At 52.8% G+C, this 17,017-nt stretch overlaps 1 protein-coding gene across 1 annotated transcript in view; it reads right to left on the bottom strand.

Annotated features, from left to right (window-relative positions):
- NSMF (NMDA receptor synaptonuclear signaling and neuronal migration factor) overlaps positions 1-17,017 on the bottom strand; it is a gene marked incomplete at its 5' end in the record, with an annotated part of 36,300 nt that overhangs the window by 16,815 nt on the left and 2,468 nt on the right. Inside the window, 4 exons of the mRNA XM_010144605.1 lie at positions 1,510-1,578; positions 2,146-2,151; positions 4,346-4,421; positions 7,418-7,897. Coding sequence (XP_010142907.1) covers positions 1,510-1,578; positions 2,146-2,151; positions 4,346-4,421; positions 7,418-7,897 — 631 coding nt within the window. The remainder of the gene's footprint in view (positions 1-1,509; positions 1,579-2,145; positions 2,152-4,345; positions 4,422-7,417; positions 7,898-17,017) is intronic.

The raw sequence follows: 17,017 nt of genomic DNA, 5'->3' as shown, positions 1-17,017 counted from the left end.
GCATCCCTTGCTCTGGAGGCAACATCCTCCGTGTGCCAGGCCACACAAACCAGCCTCCCCGTGCACCGGACACGCGGGGTCAAGCACCGAAGGCACTGTGCGACAGCAACAGAACTTCCCAAACACCAGGGCCGTGAAGGGCTGCGCAACCAGCACTCAAAACCGCAGTGGAGCTGGGGTCCTCCTCGTCCCTCATGCTGGAGAAGAGAGCGGAACCCGAACTGCCAGCTGTCCTCAGAGCTGGCCAGGGCCAGCTCGCACGGCACAGCCAAACCCCACCAGTGCTATCCCATCTCCTCTTTCGTGGCAAGACAAACACCAGTGGGCTCCCACTGCACGGCCTCGCCTAGATCTTCACTGTCCCCAGGAGGTGAAAGGACGCGCTGGCCACTCAACACAAGAATGACGGGACTCCGTCCTCTCTCCTGAGGTCTCCTGGCCACACTGTGTCACCGAGGGATACGACTCCTGCTCCTGCACTCACAAGCCACACGACCTGGTCATTTTCTAACAAAGACTCGCCTCTGTCTAACGAGTTCTGAGAAATCTCTTTCTTTTTAAAGATACACTGTCTATTTATTTACGGTGTCTTTAGTGTTGAGTTTTATTTCTCCTCATTATCGATGAAAAAACCACCAGCCTTAAGCTGCTAAAAAAGCCCCAACTTCCTGGCAATTTCTCAGTTAAGAAAACCTGATGTTTTTCTCCCACTTTGTTTTGAAGAGTGCTGAAGCGATCCTGGCAGTTTCTAACCAGTGACACAAACGCTGTGTGATTGTCCTTAGGCTGCCAAAATCCCCGAGCCGTGGCTGACTACAGCTAGCACAGCGGCTGAGCGATGTGCCCCGTGGAGGCACCCAGGGAAACTTTTCGGCTGTGTGTTTGTCTTTAGCCTGCCAAAACCCCCGAGCCGTGGCTGACTACAGCTAGCACAGCGGCTGAGTGATGTGCCCCGTGAAGGCACCCAGGGAAACCAGGGCCCTTCTGCTACACCCGGATGAGGAATCAGTCCCCATCCCCTTTTCTTTCCTTTCGGTTCCTTAAAAGAAGATGGAAAAAGATAGATGTCTTGACACCAGAGGTGTTAATTTTGCCTAGGTCTCTCAGCTTTGAGGTGCACTTGCAGATGCAGCAACAACACGTAGAAGTATTCAGCTAACCTCAAACACACCCCAAGTATTTGAGAGGGGGCTGGGGAAATGGCACCTTTATTTTTTATTTATGAATATTATATATAATTTTTCTGCCTGAGACACAGACCCTGTATATTATGCTTGGAAGCTTAAAAGAAACTCGACAGTGTTCCTTTAAGAAGATGGAGATCAGCTGTCTTGAGCACTGCAGCATCATTCACCTCCACATCTCCAGCACAGCCACCGCTAGTGTCCCTACGAACAGCGACACAGACAGGGACGACCACGTTCAACGTCATCAAGTGTCACTAGTGACACCCGAAGGGCCCATGCAACACCAGGCAAGGTCACGGCTACGGGGGAAAAGGGGCCCTACCTCTGTATAACAGCTGCAGAATCATTCTCTCGTTTCCGTCTCTTCCTCTCTGCGTAGCCCCTGAATGCCCTGGGAAACCATTTAAGCCATTAACCAACTACACACCTTGAACCGGAGAGGACACGAAACACACACAGGAAAGCTCTCACCAGACAACAGAGAGAGACTGGGCCGACCGAGGAGGACAGCCAGCCCTTGCGGGACTGCGTGTGAGTCAGGGGCCGGCAAAGACTCACCAAACCAAAGGTCCTCACTCTCTAGGATAGGCGGCTGGACAAGCAGCTGCTCCTAAAGCAACGTAAGAGCGGCCAGAGCGCGGCCCAACGAACGCAGGCAAGCAGCCATCACCCCTGCTACGGAGGAAGGGACCTAGGAGGCTGCAGACACAGAACCTCTGAACACCAGGACCAGGAGGGACAAAAGCATGCTAACAACTGTCGTCTGCATCTCGACGATGAGGATGGCTGCAGCGTGATCCATGGAGGCCTACAAGGTGTAGCCATCTAACCTCTCGCCAGCTGACAAACGGCCCTAGCACAGGGAAAGCACGAGTGAATAGGATGGACAGGAGAGGAGAGGAGAGTTTACCCAGGACACCAACAGACAGGGAAATAAAAAAATGAAGATTATACTTACGAGATGCTAGAGATTCCAGGAGACGCAGGGAAAAAAAGAGAGAGAAGAGGAACTCATTAGTGCGCAGCCCCGGCCAGCGTTCTGAGGGAATTCTCGCTCCAGAAGGAACATTTCTTGTTAGGTGGAAGGAAATTGCTTTTTAAATTAAACATTTCTCAGTGGTGAGACTCCCACCTGACCGAGCTAAATCCTCCCTGGAGCAGTGTTGGCATGTGGCTTGGATGCAAACTGAGCTCCACGTAGACCCAGAGAACACGTAGATGTACAACTGAGAGCTGCGATGGCAGCTCAGCCCGTGGGCTCCTGAGCAGGCACACCTTCTCCCACAGCAACTTACTCTTTCTCTCCTTCCCTTTTCTTCATAAACAAGGTGTCTATACCTGTGCTGGCTCCTGTAACGCTCTGGAGGAACGAACTTGTGAAGTCAGCTCACGCTGTCTGGTCTATGAAAGGGGGAGGCCCAGGGGGCTGACAACACTAGAGCCAGGAGACTAGAGGAACCTGAGGGAGCCACCCCAACCAGCTAAGGGGGTGCCCTGAACCTTTGGGGATGTTTCTGTGCAGTTTTTAGAGGCAGCACAGAATCTCCAGAAATGTCAACCAAGGGGCTACGTCACCCAAGGGAGCTGTGCTCCAACTCAAGGGTTTCCTTAGGGCACGGTTCCACACACCAGCCTCACTTTGGCCTTCAAGACCTCTAGGTCTTGCTGTGGGCCATCAGCCTGCAACAAATCTCGTGCTCGGCAAAGGTGACTCCAGATAGCAAAGGAAGCGCCCAAAGGCAAAGTGCTCATTTCGTGCCTGTTTTGGTGTGTCAGACCAGGACTACGAAATACCATCTGCTGTTACCAGCCAACGCTTCCAAGAGCAAAGGCAGCGTCTGTCCAACTGTCCTCAGGCTGCCCACCAGCCCCGCTGGCCTGGTGCCCAGCAGCGATACCCAGCGGGGATGCCACTGGGTTTACAGACCCTGCCATGGAGGCAGGGGGACACGGGGGTCAGGAAGAGAAGCAGCACAAGGACAATACAGAGGGTGGAAGCCCACGGAGGCTCCTTGCTCCCATTGCCAGGGCGGGACTAGCACCCACCACCACGCATCAGAACCTGGAGATTGGCACCAGGCAAATGCCTCCCCCGTGCTGTTCCCCATACTGGGAGGGGGGGTCACACCTCCAGCTGAGCTTGAGGGGAAGGGCATGAAGAGAAGTGTTTTCTCCGGGGGATGCAGCAGCTACTACCCCTCTCCCCAACACCAGATCCTGCCCTGCATCAGTCCTTAAAGGTCTGATCCTGTCTAGGTTATCCCAAGATCAACGATCAGCTTCTTTTCAGGATTTGGGAAGGGAGAGTACAAGGGGAAGAAGAAATGGCAGAGAAACAGGTTACAAGGACACCGGATCAGTCAAGGAGAAATACAGTAGAACTGAAGGTGACACAGACATTGGAAGAAGGACACTGGAGAAGGTGACAAGGCGGGAGAAGGGCCTTAGAAGGCAGAACAGTGTCTCATTTCCCTCAGTGCTTGCCTTGGCTTTCCAGGCAGGTAGGAAACACTTGAAACCAGGAATTCAGCATTTCCTGACAAGCTGGGTACAACCAGATTCTCTTCACTCCTCTGAGAACTGCCTCCTCCCAACATACAGCAACCAGGGGCACCAAAGCCTGCGTGGAGCACGGAGGGAAAGGCTGTTCCAAACTCAGAGCCATTAACACTGCCGACATTTTACTGACACCTTCTTCGAAAGACCAGACCAGCACAGAAGCTGTAGGGCTACACCTCACCCTACAGAGATGTGCTCCTCTGGAGAGTCAGATGCAGGGCAAGCCTGGAATAACACTCACTCAGGGCAGTGGCTGCAGCAGAAGCAAGTGGTGGAGGGTCTCAGCAGATGCTCCCATAGGACCCTCGCTCTGCAGAGGCAGCCAGGGACGGTGTCACAGACAAAAGAAGGGAAGCAGAGAAGAGCTGGGTAGCCCCAGGAGTTAAAGAAGGTAAAGCCAAACAAGTGGGAGTAGTAGGAAAGAGAACTAATAAGTGCAAAAAAGAAATTAGTAAGTGACAAGGTTCTCTCTCTCTCACCCCCGGCCTGCAGCGCCAAACATACGCCGCGATTGCTCCAGGCTCTCAGGTACAGCTCTGAGTGGGCTGAGAACTTTAAGAAAGGTACACACTAAAAGCCACGGCAGGAGTTTGACTTACGCTTGCATAGTTGTAGTAGCAGTTTGAAAACTGAAGAGGTTCTCTTTTGGGAACCAGGTTCGTATGGGGACATCATCTGGAAGAGAGAGAGAGAGCAAAGCATGAGAACCAGCTGGCAGAGCCATGGCTGAGGCAGCCAGAGCCGCCAGGCTCTTTCTCTTAGTGCCTTTTCTTTGCATCCCGCCCTGCACTGAGCAGGAGAGCCTCACGCTCCTCCTGGGTACGCACACTACCACCGAGTGGGCCGTACATTTGTGCTAAGCTTGTCTATCAGACTATGAAATGAAGAATGAAAGCGCTACCCTAAGCATGTAAGATTAGAATAATCCAGGAATTAGAGAAGAACCATTTGAACAAGAGGAAAAAAAACAGGAAAGAAACATTTTTCATTACAAGCATTTTCCAGACTCTGCCGCTTCCTTAATACCACTAATCTGAAATGTCCCATTCACCCAGTTCTTTCTGTCTTTCTCTTGGAAGATGAAGAGCATCCACCTTCCTCTCTGCAGAGCTGTGAGCTGAGACAGACTCCCTTCCTCTGCCGCTGAAGTCTCAGTGCACCCCTCACATACCTGCTCCTGCTGACCTGGCCTGCACAAGGATTTAGAATGCAAACCCTGTGGGTCACTCTGGCTTATTTGGTCCCCTGCTTGTTGACAGCCCTGCCTGAACCAACTGCAGACTATTTCCCAGCTCCACTGCATCACAACACCACGTCATATTCATGGAGTGACCACTAAGACACTAAAAACTTATGAAGATCCTCTGTCTGCCCCCTCCAAAAACCAGAGGAGAAACGCAAACCAGCTCAGACCGTAAATGAATTACTTGTTTGAAGCCCTGAACCGCAGGAGTGGTGAAGGAGAAGTTGTACAAATTCCTGTACAAAGCCAACAGTTGCGTACAGACTTCTCGGGGACTCAGCATCTCCAGGGACTGACAAGTTTTAATGTACTTTACAGCTTTTCAGCCACTAGCTTTGGTTCAAAGCAGAGCTTACGAACAGCAGCTAAAACCTTCCTGAGGCTCTGCCTGGACAAGCGCTGGAAGCCTCCTCTCTCTTCAGACAGACAGCAATCAACACAGGAAGGTATCATCCCCCTACCCACAGCAATCGATGGAGAATAACGGATCTGCGATCCTTCAGAGGTGGCTCTTTCCCAGCCAGAGCTAGAGCACTAGCAGAGCAGCGCAGCTCAGCTCCAGAGCTCACCCAGCTGATCACAACGCACACTATGAGAACAGCTATTTCGCTTCCAGCAGCAGGTAGCACGCTCCTTTTTGGCCAGCGGAGCATCTTATTCTCCTTTCTTGTTTCCACCAACTGTGATGAAACAGTCAAAGAACCATGGGCCTGGGTGAGCCTGGAGGAACCCCACACCCAGCACCTCCAGCCGCTCGCCAGGCTGCACACGAACCTCAGCACCCCTGTCCACGAGTGGATGAGGCTGTATCAGGCGCTGGGAGCAGCACAGGAGATGACAGCTTGTGCTTCTCTGGAATGGTGTTAAGCATCATCAACTCAGCATAAAAATCCATCTTAAATCATGCCAATCCGGCCTCACTGCCACCAGTGCTGGTTTGCAGCAAGAACGTGTCATGTAAATCCCAACAGAGAAAGCAGCGCTGCGAAGTGAACCTCTGGGGAAACGAGTCTCTCTCCCGCCTCCCTTCATCTCCGCTAGCCATCCATGGAGGACATTCCAAGAAACACTTCTTGCAACCCGCGACAGTTCTGCCGCTCAGTTCTGGGTTTTGTTTCTAACACCACTTGGATAGAGAGACCAAGCTGAGAAAACTTCCCTGCCACGATGCCAGGGCTGGGCTGGGATTTGGTCTCAGAGGCACGGCGCTGCCCGCGCAGCCACACGTGGAAGCACTCAGAAGCTTGAGACAAGCCCCCAGGGCAGCTGCTGCCTGCTCCCATGAAACACCAAATACTCACAGAGGCACCTGCAGGTTCAACCCTGTCTTTTAGTATTAGTCCATGCATTAATTTAGTCACAGAATTTCAAGCATCTAGGCATGAAAATACGGTCCAAACCCCAACCTTTCTGTGATTTTACCTGCAGCAAATATCACGATGGTATTTACTAGAAAACCATGAACCCAGGAGAGATGCACAGTTTGATCTCCACAGTTCTCACACACAATTTATTTGTCAAGGAGAAAACCTTGACCTTTCCTGGTTGGACACTCTGCTCCAAAAGCCTTGATGTGTCTTTACAAAAAGAGAATCAGACAAATTAGGTCAGTCTTTGCCAGCCCCACACCGAGCTGACAGGCGAAGATGGACTGCGTACAAGCACGTGATACTCGTCACATCTTCACATATATTCAAAGCACAGAGGTTGTGACTTACATTTGATGAATATTTACGTTTTTAAAGCCTATCAGGAAATTATTCCTGTAATTGAGTAATTACAAGCCCTCTTCCCTGAAAATACTGAATGGGACAGTGAGTGGGGGAGGAAGTCCAAGTTGTGTCATTTGCTAGTATTTATGGGAAGACTGGGAGGCAGCACCCGTGGGGGACCCTGCGGAACTGCTTCAGCCACAACGAGCACTGTGGGGACCACCAAAGTGCAGAACACTGCACCTGAGCTGAGCCTCCCAGGAGCACCCTGGCACATTCACAGCGTTCCATGCCTCAGGCAGAGAACGAGGCAGAGGAGAGAGGACCCCGCCGCTGCACAAGCACCATCGCAGGTGCTCTGACACAGCCGCTCCTCTTGCTCTTCTGTGAACACACACGGAGCCACAGAGAATGCCCTCACCAAGCCACGTGGAGCTGACACAAAAACCACCCAGGTCACTGCTGCTGACGAGCGAGAAGCAGGGACAGTGGGGCCTGGATGAGCTGGGCTCAAACTGACCTCAGCTTATTTTAAACTCCCCCTTTGACGATCCCTTTCCACGGACGCTGGTGCCGAAGGGGAAACACTACGGGGCCCAACTCAAGGCATGCAGCAACGAAACCTCCACGCTGGGATGAGATGGGTGTCACCCTTCACCCCTGGGTCAGCGAGTCCCTTTGTGTCCCTCCAGTGTCCAGCACTCACCCTTACTTACCAGACACTCGGTCGACGCTGTACATCCTCTCCAGCCTTTTTCGGTGCCACCCAGTGTCACTGGACTGATGCTGCTCCACGTCGAAGGAGTGCTGGGAAGGGGCAGCCAGCCGGGTGCAGTTGGGACACTCCTTGGAGCCCTGCCGGCTGCCCGGCCAGCCCTTGCAATGCCTGCTGATGCCGTGAGAGCCGCCAGCACCGTGCACGTGGTGGCCGTGGTGGCATTCCTCTTGGGCAGCCCCCTTCATCACCACCAGTTCCATACTGTCGTTCTCATGGTCCGACAACATCGGCCTCTCGCCGGAGATCGTGTAGACTTGTGGCTTCGGTCCCTCGCTTGGCATCTTCTCCGTCTGCTCCTCGGAGAAGCTCCTCTCAAACTTGCCGTCTGAGATGACGGAGAGCCTGCGCTTGTTCTGTGCCGCCTGCTGCATCTCAGGGCTGTCCTCCTGTCCAATGTAGGAGTCTGCTAACAGGTGATCTGAAACAAACGGCACACTGCCCTTAAAACCGAAGCACCCAGACACCCGCCAAGCCAGGAGCCTTCCAAACCTCCGGAGCAGGTACTGAAATGAGAGGCATTTCTCACGAATGCCCAATATTTTAAGCGTGTGTGGCCAGTGAACAAGGCTAGAAGCAAAAGCAGGTCTCGCTGCACAGCCTGAAAATGCTTCTGTGCAGAACAGCCCCTGCACAGTCTGTCTGCTTCAGCGGGTTTAGCCACGCACGGGCTACTGAGCTGGCAAACGTTCGCAGGACAAGGACCAGCACCAACTTCTTGAAGAAGCGACAAACTCTGGGTGTTTCGTGCATCGAGTTATGATTTTTAGAATTAAAGGAAAGGAGCAAACCACCAGGGTCTGGGTTTTTATTCCTCCTGATTTTCTACCAGTTGGTTTGACACGAAAGAAATTCAGAAAGCCTTCAGTCGACAGCTGCCGCACAGCGTCCCGCTCCCCGCCGGTCGGCCAGCCTCACCAAGCGTGCAGGTGGCGCGGGCACAGCCCGCAGAAGCTGTCCTGGAGGACAACATAGCCGCTCTCTTTGCAGGGTAGCAAGATCGAAAGGAGAGAAACCCAGCTATCTTCGGAGCCCACACACTGGATGAAGTGCCAGGAAATCGCAGCATTTCCATGGCAATCCCATGCATGAACCCAGCGTGCTCCCACCCACCCGCTAATCCTTTTTTCAAGTGGCTGTTAATTATCTCTCGCACTTCCCTAGGGAGGGGAAGCGGTGAGGGGACTGTTAAAAGGGCTCAGCAGGGGATGCATTATTTCTGTGACTAGTGCCCCAGAAAAAAACCACATCCTGTGTCCAGCACAGACAGCGGCTTTTTAAGGAAGGGAGGAAAGCAAACCCAATTCTTTATGGCATTAGATATTTAATGGAATCTTTCCTTTGGCTTCCGAGTCACGACCTGGAAGATCTCAGCATCAATCTGAGGCCTGGCTACCTTGTAGTTGGCCACGAAGAGATGAAGGGGGAAGAGACCTATCTCAGGACAAGCCTGGTGTCATACGTGTGCAACGCGGACCTTTCACTGCTGCCACGGTCTGCGTCCTATGAAGTGCTTTTGCGCCCCTCTGAGAAGAGCCCTCTCAAGCTGAGGCCGCTTGCTTTCAGCCGTTGGATCTGGAGCCCGTCCTGGATAGCGCTCACATTGCCCAGGGCTTCTCCCCCTGCTCCGTTTGCAACCACGACTGAACCGAATGGAGCTGGTACTGGTACAGCGTGTCACCCTCACCTTGCTTTTCTGCTTGAGACGCAACTTCCTCCAGCACAACAAGATAAACACGTCTCTGGCCACTCAGCTCAAGAGGTGACTGCCAGGACCAAGCAGGCTGACACAGCTCGGGTTCAGCTGTCCCCAGTGAGACCTCGCAGTCTCCGGATCCTCTGTGTGACTCCTTGAGCAGACCAGGAGGAGCTGCCTGTGGGAGTCCTAAAGAAAGAGCTGCTCCTTTTGCATCTACAGCTGATGCTGGCTTCCCAGGCTTCACGTGAAGTCCAGAACGCATGCGGGGCTGTAGCGAGGAGTCACGCACCCCGCTGACCCTGTCCAGGTGAGATACGAAGGGAGGGCAGTGGTCTACTTCACCCCTGGTCTCCTGCACAGAGACAGCATGGACACCTGCAGCTTCTCCAGGAGGAGAGCCTGGGCAATGAGGGCCACAACCAGAACAACCACAAACCACTGAAGTTGAAGAAGCTGCTCCACCAGCTCTTTCAACAGCTAGTCCACTGAGTCCTCCCAGCTGCAGGATACAGTGCCATGGACCAGTGCAGAAAGTGTTCGCAGGCTCCAAAGTCTCTTTTGTCACCCCTCAAGAGGCAGCAGGCCTCCACATCAGCCCTCCAGCAACTCAGACCCTCTCCAGCAACAAGAGTAATTGTGCTCTAGAGCAGACATGTCTTGGGGAACCACCACCAAAGGACTTTTCAAGATCTGCCAAGATCTGTGCCAGCTCATAGTGCCGAGCACGCCATTTTTACATTAAAACCAAAGGCCAGGTCTAAGCACTCATCTCAAGCTGCCACAATCACTAACCTCTGTGGGCACAATGGCACTACCTGTTTCTTAAGGCCACAGAACAGTGGCTGACAGCTGCCCCTGCTCCTCCTGGAATTAATGGTTCTACGGAAGACCCGTGGAGGGGGCACACAGGACTGTGCACCTTCACTCACACACTGGCAGCGCCGCAGTTCAGAGACTGAGACTTTGGGAACGCGGGGATCTGCGGGCAGATGGAACGACGAAGCGCCCACAGCACAGTATGTCTGAAAATGCTGACCATCACCGGCGCGGAGACCAATCCCAGTCCCTGCTTTAGAAGCACCGAGGGCTGTTCAGCCCCTGCAATTTACAGACCTGTAGGTGGGACGTGACTGGTTTCAAGTGAGACTCTTATTTGCTGAAATCTGGCAGGGTTACAGTTCTTGACATAACCTACCTGTCTGATCTAGCATAAAAAAAACGAGGGCAACCCTTTCTTCCTGCCTTACTTGTCCCTTACTCAAGGTGTTTTCACTTGTTCTTACCTAGCAGTTTCCATAGTCTGCACTGAGATCCTGCAACCACACCGAGATGCTTCCTCCTTGTCAAACAACTGGATAATTAGTCCTTTTAAATCAATTTAGCACCTTCAGTAACTACGGATTAGAGAAACAACTTCACATGCAAAGGGAATGTGAAGCTGTATTCAAGAGTTCAGGTTAATAAAGAATTTATCCACAGAAAAAAATCAGTATGGAAGGAAGAGAGATTCATCGTGAACTACTGGCTTCTAAAAAGGAACCTGCCCCACTTCAGGGAACAGGTCTGTGCTAGCTTTCACGTCAGCAGCCCCAAGACGCTACCAGTGACTGGTCCCCTTGTCTGAGCTTGCACTGAACTGGATCCAGGTACCAAAGCACCGCCCCTGCTTCCCCTGTGGCATCTCAGGTTCCTAGTTTGCTTCTGCAAGGAAAGAAGTCAAGCTGGTCCAGAGATCCACGCTGAATTAAATCTGAGCCGCAGGGATGTTCGGTGAAGGAAAATGAGAAACAGTAGCAGAGGACTTCAGCAGCAACTGGAATTGCCTCCTCAGCGTCAGCTGAAGCAGCCTGCTGTTAACACCCTCTGCCTGGTTACCGCTGCTCCGCTTCATTTCATTTTCACATTGCTCTTGCCACCTCTCCCACAAGCAGCTGCTCCACCAAGCTGCCACGCCAGCCCAGGACAGCGTGACGCAGGCAGCCTGGCGCAGCGGCCTCCTCTCCAGCCACCCCGGTGAGCTGACCTGCTAACAGCTCTGCTCTCCCACTTGCTTTCATCAGCAACACCTTTGTCTCACACAGCTGCCAAGCTACCTTGGAGCAGGCAAACCAGGTTCCTCAAATGGATTTTTTTTCACCCAGATTTGAGCTCTACATAGATTTATGGTGCCTGACATAATTCACAGCAACAGGAAGGGAAGACGACCGACATGCTTCATCTGTAGATCCTGGGTCTATTGGTAACAGAAACATCCAAATCATATTTTCATCAGTTCTCTGTCAACCTGGGCTATGTCGAGCAGGTCCAGAGGAAGCCACAAAGATGACCAGGGGGCTGGAGCACCTCCCCTATGAGGACAGGCTGAGAGGCTTTGGGTTGTTCAGCCTGGAGAGGAGAAAGCTCCAGGGAGACCTCAGTGCAGCCTGTCAGTGCTTAAAGGGGCTACAGAAAAGCTGGGGAGGGACCATTATCAGTGTAGGGACAGGACGAGGGGTGACGGTTTCAAACTGAAAGTGGGAAGATTTCGATTAGGTATTAAGAAGATATTCTTTCCTGGGAGGGTGGTGAGACACTGGCCCAGGTTGCCCAGAGAGGTGGGAGATAGCCCCATCCCTGGAAGCAAGCGTTCAAGGACAGGCTGGATGGGGCTGCGAGTGACCTATTCTGATTGCAGATGTCCCTGCCCATGGCAGAGGGGTTGGAACCAGATGACCTTTAAGGTCCCTTCCAACCCAGCCCATTCTGTGATTCTATGATTCTAAATAGCAGCTTGTCCAGAGCCTGGGGGCTCGACAGCCCAGTCCCAAGGGTCAATCCACTTCTCGCCCACCTTGTTATTTAACTGAACTTGGGTCTCTTTGGCTTCACTTGCCCCTGTCTTGTATTTCCTTCTTCACCTTCCACGCAGCACTGCCCAACGCAGTCATTAGCGCGTGTGTATCACCAGAGGCAGGATAATCTGTACTGGTTCATTTGCAGTATCTTGGGAAGAGTCCACAGTCTCGGTACGTGTAGTCCCTGATAATTAGGCAATTATTACTATGAGATACTTACAATAAATCCCTTCTCATTCAGTAATTTTAACTGAAGCACTTGCTCTGACCCAGGTAACCAACTGTGAAAGGACTTTCGCATTTTCTTTTGCTGTCATGGTGTTTCTGGAGCGGAGGGAACGCGCTGGGATAAGCCTCAGCTGACTGATGCCCATCACAACAGTGGAGGGACTCACCGAGCCAAACTCGTATGAGGTGCAGACTGCCTTGTAACCCCACGGGACGAGAAGTTTATAAATCAAGGCAGAATACAGCCACAAGGCATAGACAGAGGCTTGAAAAGAAAAAATGAAGTCCCAAATTTATTGCTGTATTTAGCAGCCAAACTGATGATCAAAGCACCTTAGATTTAAAACCTCAGCTCCAGCATCAGGAGCAAAGTGGCAAAGGGGAATCGAGATAAACTCTATTAAAAGAACATCTGCCCCCTCAGAAAAATAAATCACAGGGAAGGAGTTCTCTCCTCCCTGCCCCACCTCGGCTGGACCTCTCCGGACCCGATGTTTATCGTACCAACTTCAAACGGAAGTACTGTCCCGGCCACTGCAGACGAATGGAAAGATTTAGCTTTAGAGTATGTGGACACGCAGGATTGTTCCTGCAAGAACTCGGAATGAAGTCAATGCTTTTTTTATTTAGCTCTAGCAGGAGCCCAGGCGATATCCTCAGTGAGGAGAGCAGACAGGTGCACTGGCTAGAGCCCAGGGCATTGCAAAGACAGTTCCAGCGCTCCAAACAGCACAGCTCAGCAGCTCCTCTGGCAATTCCAGTTCTGAGACCTCCCGTACGCTGCCGCTGCCCCTCCGGTGTGCCAAGAGGCTGCCAGGTCCCCTTCTTCTCTGCTCCCTCGCTGCGCATGCATCGGAGCCGTAATGCAAAGCTCCCCACCATGTCAGCTCTGTCTTTCCCAATGCTCGCGCACCACAGCGTGACCCCACCAGCACGGGGCTCCTGCCTCCAGAGACCGCGCTGGTCTGCGGGGTTGACACCTAGTCAACAAACAGGCATGAGAAAACCCAGAAAATCTGTTCAGAATACCAAAGAATGAGGCAGAGATATAAAAACGGAGATACAACGATTGAAAAAAGGTCAAGCGGCATTTCGGCCGTGCAGCAGCTTCAGGGTCAAGTGAGTGATCGACATGTGCGACGTTCGCTGCAGGATGACCCGAAGCCCCGCACTGTGACTTTATCAGGCCCCCTGACCCCTCTGCTCCCGAGGAAGGAATGTCACACGCTCCTCTGCAAAGCCTCAGAGGGAAGGCGAGGGCACTCCAGTACGGGAGCTGCCCTGAAAAACAGAAGGTCACTTAACCAGGACAGAACGGTTCCAGAAGTCTTCTGGACCGAAACGGGGCTAGAAAACAAACAAAGGATGTGGTTGACATTGTGCCTCAGCGATGAGTGACCTTTTAGTCTGGCCTGTAACACTAATGTGAATAGATGAGATTGTTACTGTGAGACACGACCCAAAGGAGCAAGTGGCAGCTCCGCCACTGCCCTTAGCATTTCCATGGCAGCACTGTGACCTACGGCTTTATCCACTTTATACACAAACAACATATTCCACGGCCAGTTTCAGCATACGCCCACACCACACTAGTGCCAGCCGATCCTGGAAGCAGCCTGAAACCCTCAGAGATGAGATGTCACATCCCTGCTCTGCCCTGAACTCAGGCTGCCTACACCCCCTCGAGAGCACGAGCTCTTTCTCCAAAGGCCACCTTTGATGCTCGAGGCCAGCCATGACACGTCAGCTCAGGGACACACCGAGAGCCGGGCCAGATGTGTTGCTGGGCTCCATCCTGGGGACAGGGTAAACATCCTCCAGAGGAAAAGGCGGACTTGGTGCTTACCCTGAATCAGGCTCCGCTGGCAGCTCCACAGTCTGAACGCTGGCAAATGGCAGGTCCCTCTTAGAGCACTGCGTAGCTGCAGCCGCACTCCCTGGGTCCACGAACAGCACAGCCTGCAGGTCACCTCCTTGGCCTGAAGCACCTGCACAGCCTCATGCTGGAGTTTCTCAAGCCCCATCAGGTCCTGGCAGCGTCAGGAACCTCCTCTGTCGCACGGCTGCTGCCCTCCCCACGCACTCGTTCCCCTCTTCTGAAGCAGCAGAAGCCCAGGGTGCAAACACAAGCGGTTGCTTCGGCGCACGTGGCCTCAGAAAACACCTTTATCTCCTGCCACCACCCCCCTTCGCTGTTCAGCTTGGGGAAGCTCACAAATGCCCTCTTCTCCTTACGTGCACAGTGTTTTCACTGATGGCTGAAACATTACTCAAAAACAAAGGTAAGAAGCCATCATGGCTTCTTTCGAGCTTAAAAAGAAGCTTCCTCCAGTTTCAGGTAACTGTCCCCTTTGGTTTGGACTGATGCAAACCACTCAGAACGCTGATTTTGCACAATGAATCCGGGCCAAGACCTGCTGGGCATCTCTGGCCCAAGGCTCTTCACCCCTGCAGCCCCAAGCACACCTGATACTTGCTGGGATCTCTCCCCCTCTCTTGCTTCCAGAGCCTTTCACGGGTGGCTTGCCCAGAGCAGCCAGCCTGCAGCGGGCAGACCAGCGCTGCATCCTATAGCGACAGCCCCAGCAGCTGCCCTCCCAACGACCCAGCCGAGCCAAACAGAAACTGCCTGATCAAAAAGTACCAGGAAAAAAACCAGCACAGCTCCCTCCTTTCCTCAGCAAAGGACCCTCGCGGCCGAATCCCATCTCACCAGGATGTATCACTGCTTCCCCAGACAGGAGGAAGTTTCTCAAATGATCCGCTTGCTGTCATTTTTAATTTCACTGCCCTGTGCCCTGGGCATCATTTTCCTCTCACAGTTCCAGCACATGGAGATAAAGAAATCTAAAGCACTATCTCACTGTGGGGCCTCTGACAGCTAAGCTGGGAGAAAGGGACCCTGGGAATGTCCAAAACTCCTTGAGCTCTGGTGAGACTCCAAGTGATTGTATCTCCTGTGTTTTGCTCTCTGCAGCCTTTTTACTCTTTCCTTTCACAACATTTCATCCTTTTTCTTGTCTTTCTTCTAGGTCTGTCCCAAGGGACACCCCCTCCTACACCAAAACCATGCCACAGACAGGAGGGAAAGTCCTTGGAAGATACCAGAAAGCTAAGAGAGTCTGCAAGGGCTCTGGCAACAGCCTGGCAGTCAGAACGAACGCTGAGCAGGGCAGAGTGCTCTTCTTGGGAGCCTTCCCAGACCCGCAGCCTGCCTGAGTAAGCCAGCACTGAGCAGAGGCAGGGAGAGAGCAGGAGATGCATTACCACCTTGGCACCAGTGCCCTTAACGCATCTATGTTCTGTCAGCTGCAGCAGAGCCCAACCTTCCCCTTTTTCTAATTCCTCAGAATATCTTAAACATCAGGAGAAAAAACATCTGAGTAATCCCCAAGGGACAAATCCTTCATCCTTCAGCACCTCACACCCCATCACCAGGCAGCTGCCCTGTTCCGAAAGGGAAGCAAAGGGACGAATTGCCGTTGTCCCTGCTGTAAGCTCTCAGAACATGGTCAGCACACTCTGAGCCCAGCGGCAGAGGAGAGGTAAAGGTACCTCCCCAGTGACCTGGGAAAACCTCCTCCAGAGAAAGGGTTGCACAGGGATAGTGACACAATATTTCTCAGCCATGAAGTTCCCAGGCCTCACATCAGGAAGAATCAGAAGTTGTAACCAACAACAAATACTCTCCCACCTTTTCCTCCCCACAGGTACACCCTGCAGTGCCCTGCACGCCTCTGTACCTTCCGCTGATGCTCCATTCCACGCTCACTGCCCTAGTGAAGGGAGCAGAGCATGGACAGGCTGCAGTGATGCTGAAAACAGAAGGTAAACAAAGCCTTGCAAATCACTCACCCCCACTGAAATGCTCCGACATGGCAGCTGGCCCATCCTGCTGAGCTACAATCCCGCTGCAGCTCCTCGTTACCACTCCCCAATTTCTCAAAGCCATCCTGCCACACACATACACACGAGCTCTCCAGAGGAGCCACCAGAAATATACGCTGGGGTGTAAAATTTTCCACCGATGAACAAGCTCCTTCATCCGCTGTGGAATGCGAAGATGAGGTAGGATGCAGTAGCTGTTCCTTGGAGTCAAGGAAAGAGAAAAAAAGCCAAACCAAAATGGATGATCCTCAGCGAACATTTACTCGGAAATGGAGTAAACCGGGGCAGTCTCTGCACACATGGCACCTCCATCCAGAGGGTGGGTCTGTGTCTGCCCCGGGAGTTAGAGAGCTCCACCCTTCTGCCGAGGAGTGGAACTAGCAGGTAGAGCAGCAAAAGAACTGGCATCCTGAAGATTCACACCCACCTCGTTGCCTGCCTGAGGACTGTCCTCTGCAGGGAGACAGGAGAGTTCTAGCTCCTGGATCCGCAGAAGAGGAGGATGCTGCCCTTCGCTCCTCCATTTAGGCTCCCACCATCCCACTGATGGCCCTGCCACCCTTCTGCTCCTCAAAGACCACAACCCTTTTCCCTCACTGCATTCACCAATGACTTTAAACCTTCCTTAGACCTTTTTTTTTCTGGACTCTAAACTGCTGAGGTCAAGATCTGCCCCCTTCCGTTCAGAGCCTTAGCCGTAGCTGCAGCCTGCTGGCAGTGCAGGGAGCAGCCACGCACACAGCCAGGGTTATCCGAGTGGAAAGCAGGCCCACCCCACCGGGTGAAGACACTCGTGGGGAAAGCCCAGAGAGCTCTGGACAGAGATACACATGCACCGCGGGCTCGCCTCTGCAGCGTGCCATGCCTTCTGCACCGGGCCACCAACACAGGC

This window comes from Buceros rhinoceros, unplaced genomic scaffold (genome assembly GCF_000710305.1).
Source record: "Buceros rhinoceros silvestris isolate BGI_N320 unplaced genomic scaffold, ASM71030v1 scaffold18811, whole genome shotgun sequence".
Taxonomy (NCBI): Eukaryota; Metazoa; Chordata; class Aves; order Bucerotiformes; family Bucerotidae; genus Buceros; species Buceros rhinoceros.
This window is presented reverse-complemented; position numbering and strand designations above follow the sequence as displayed.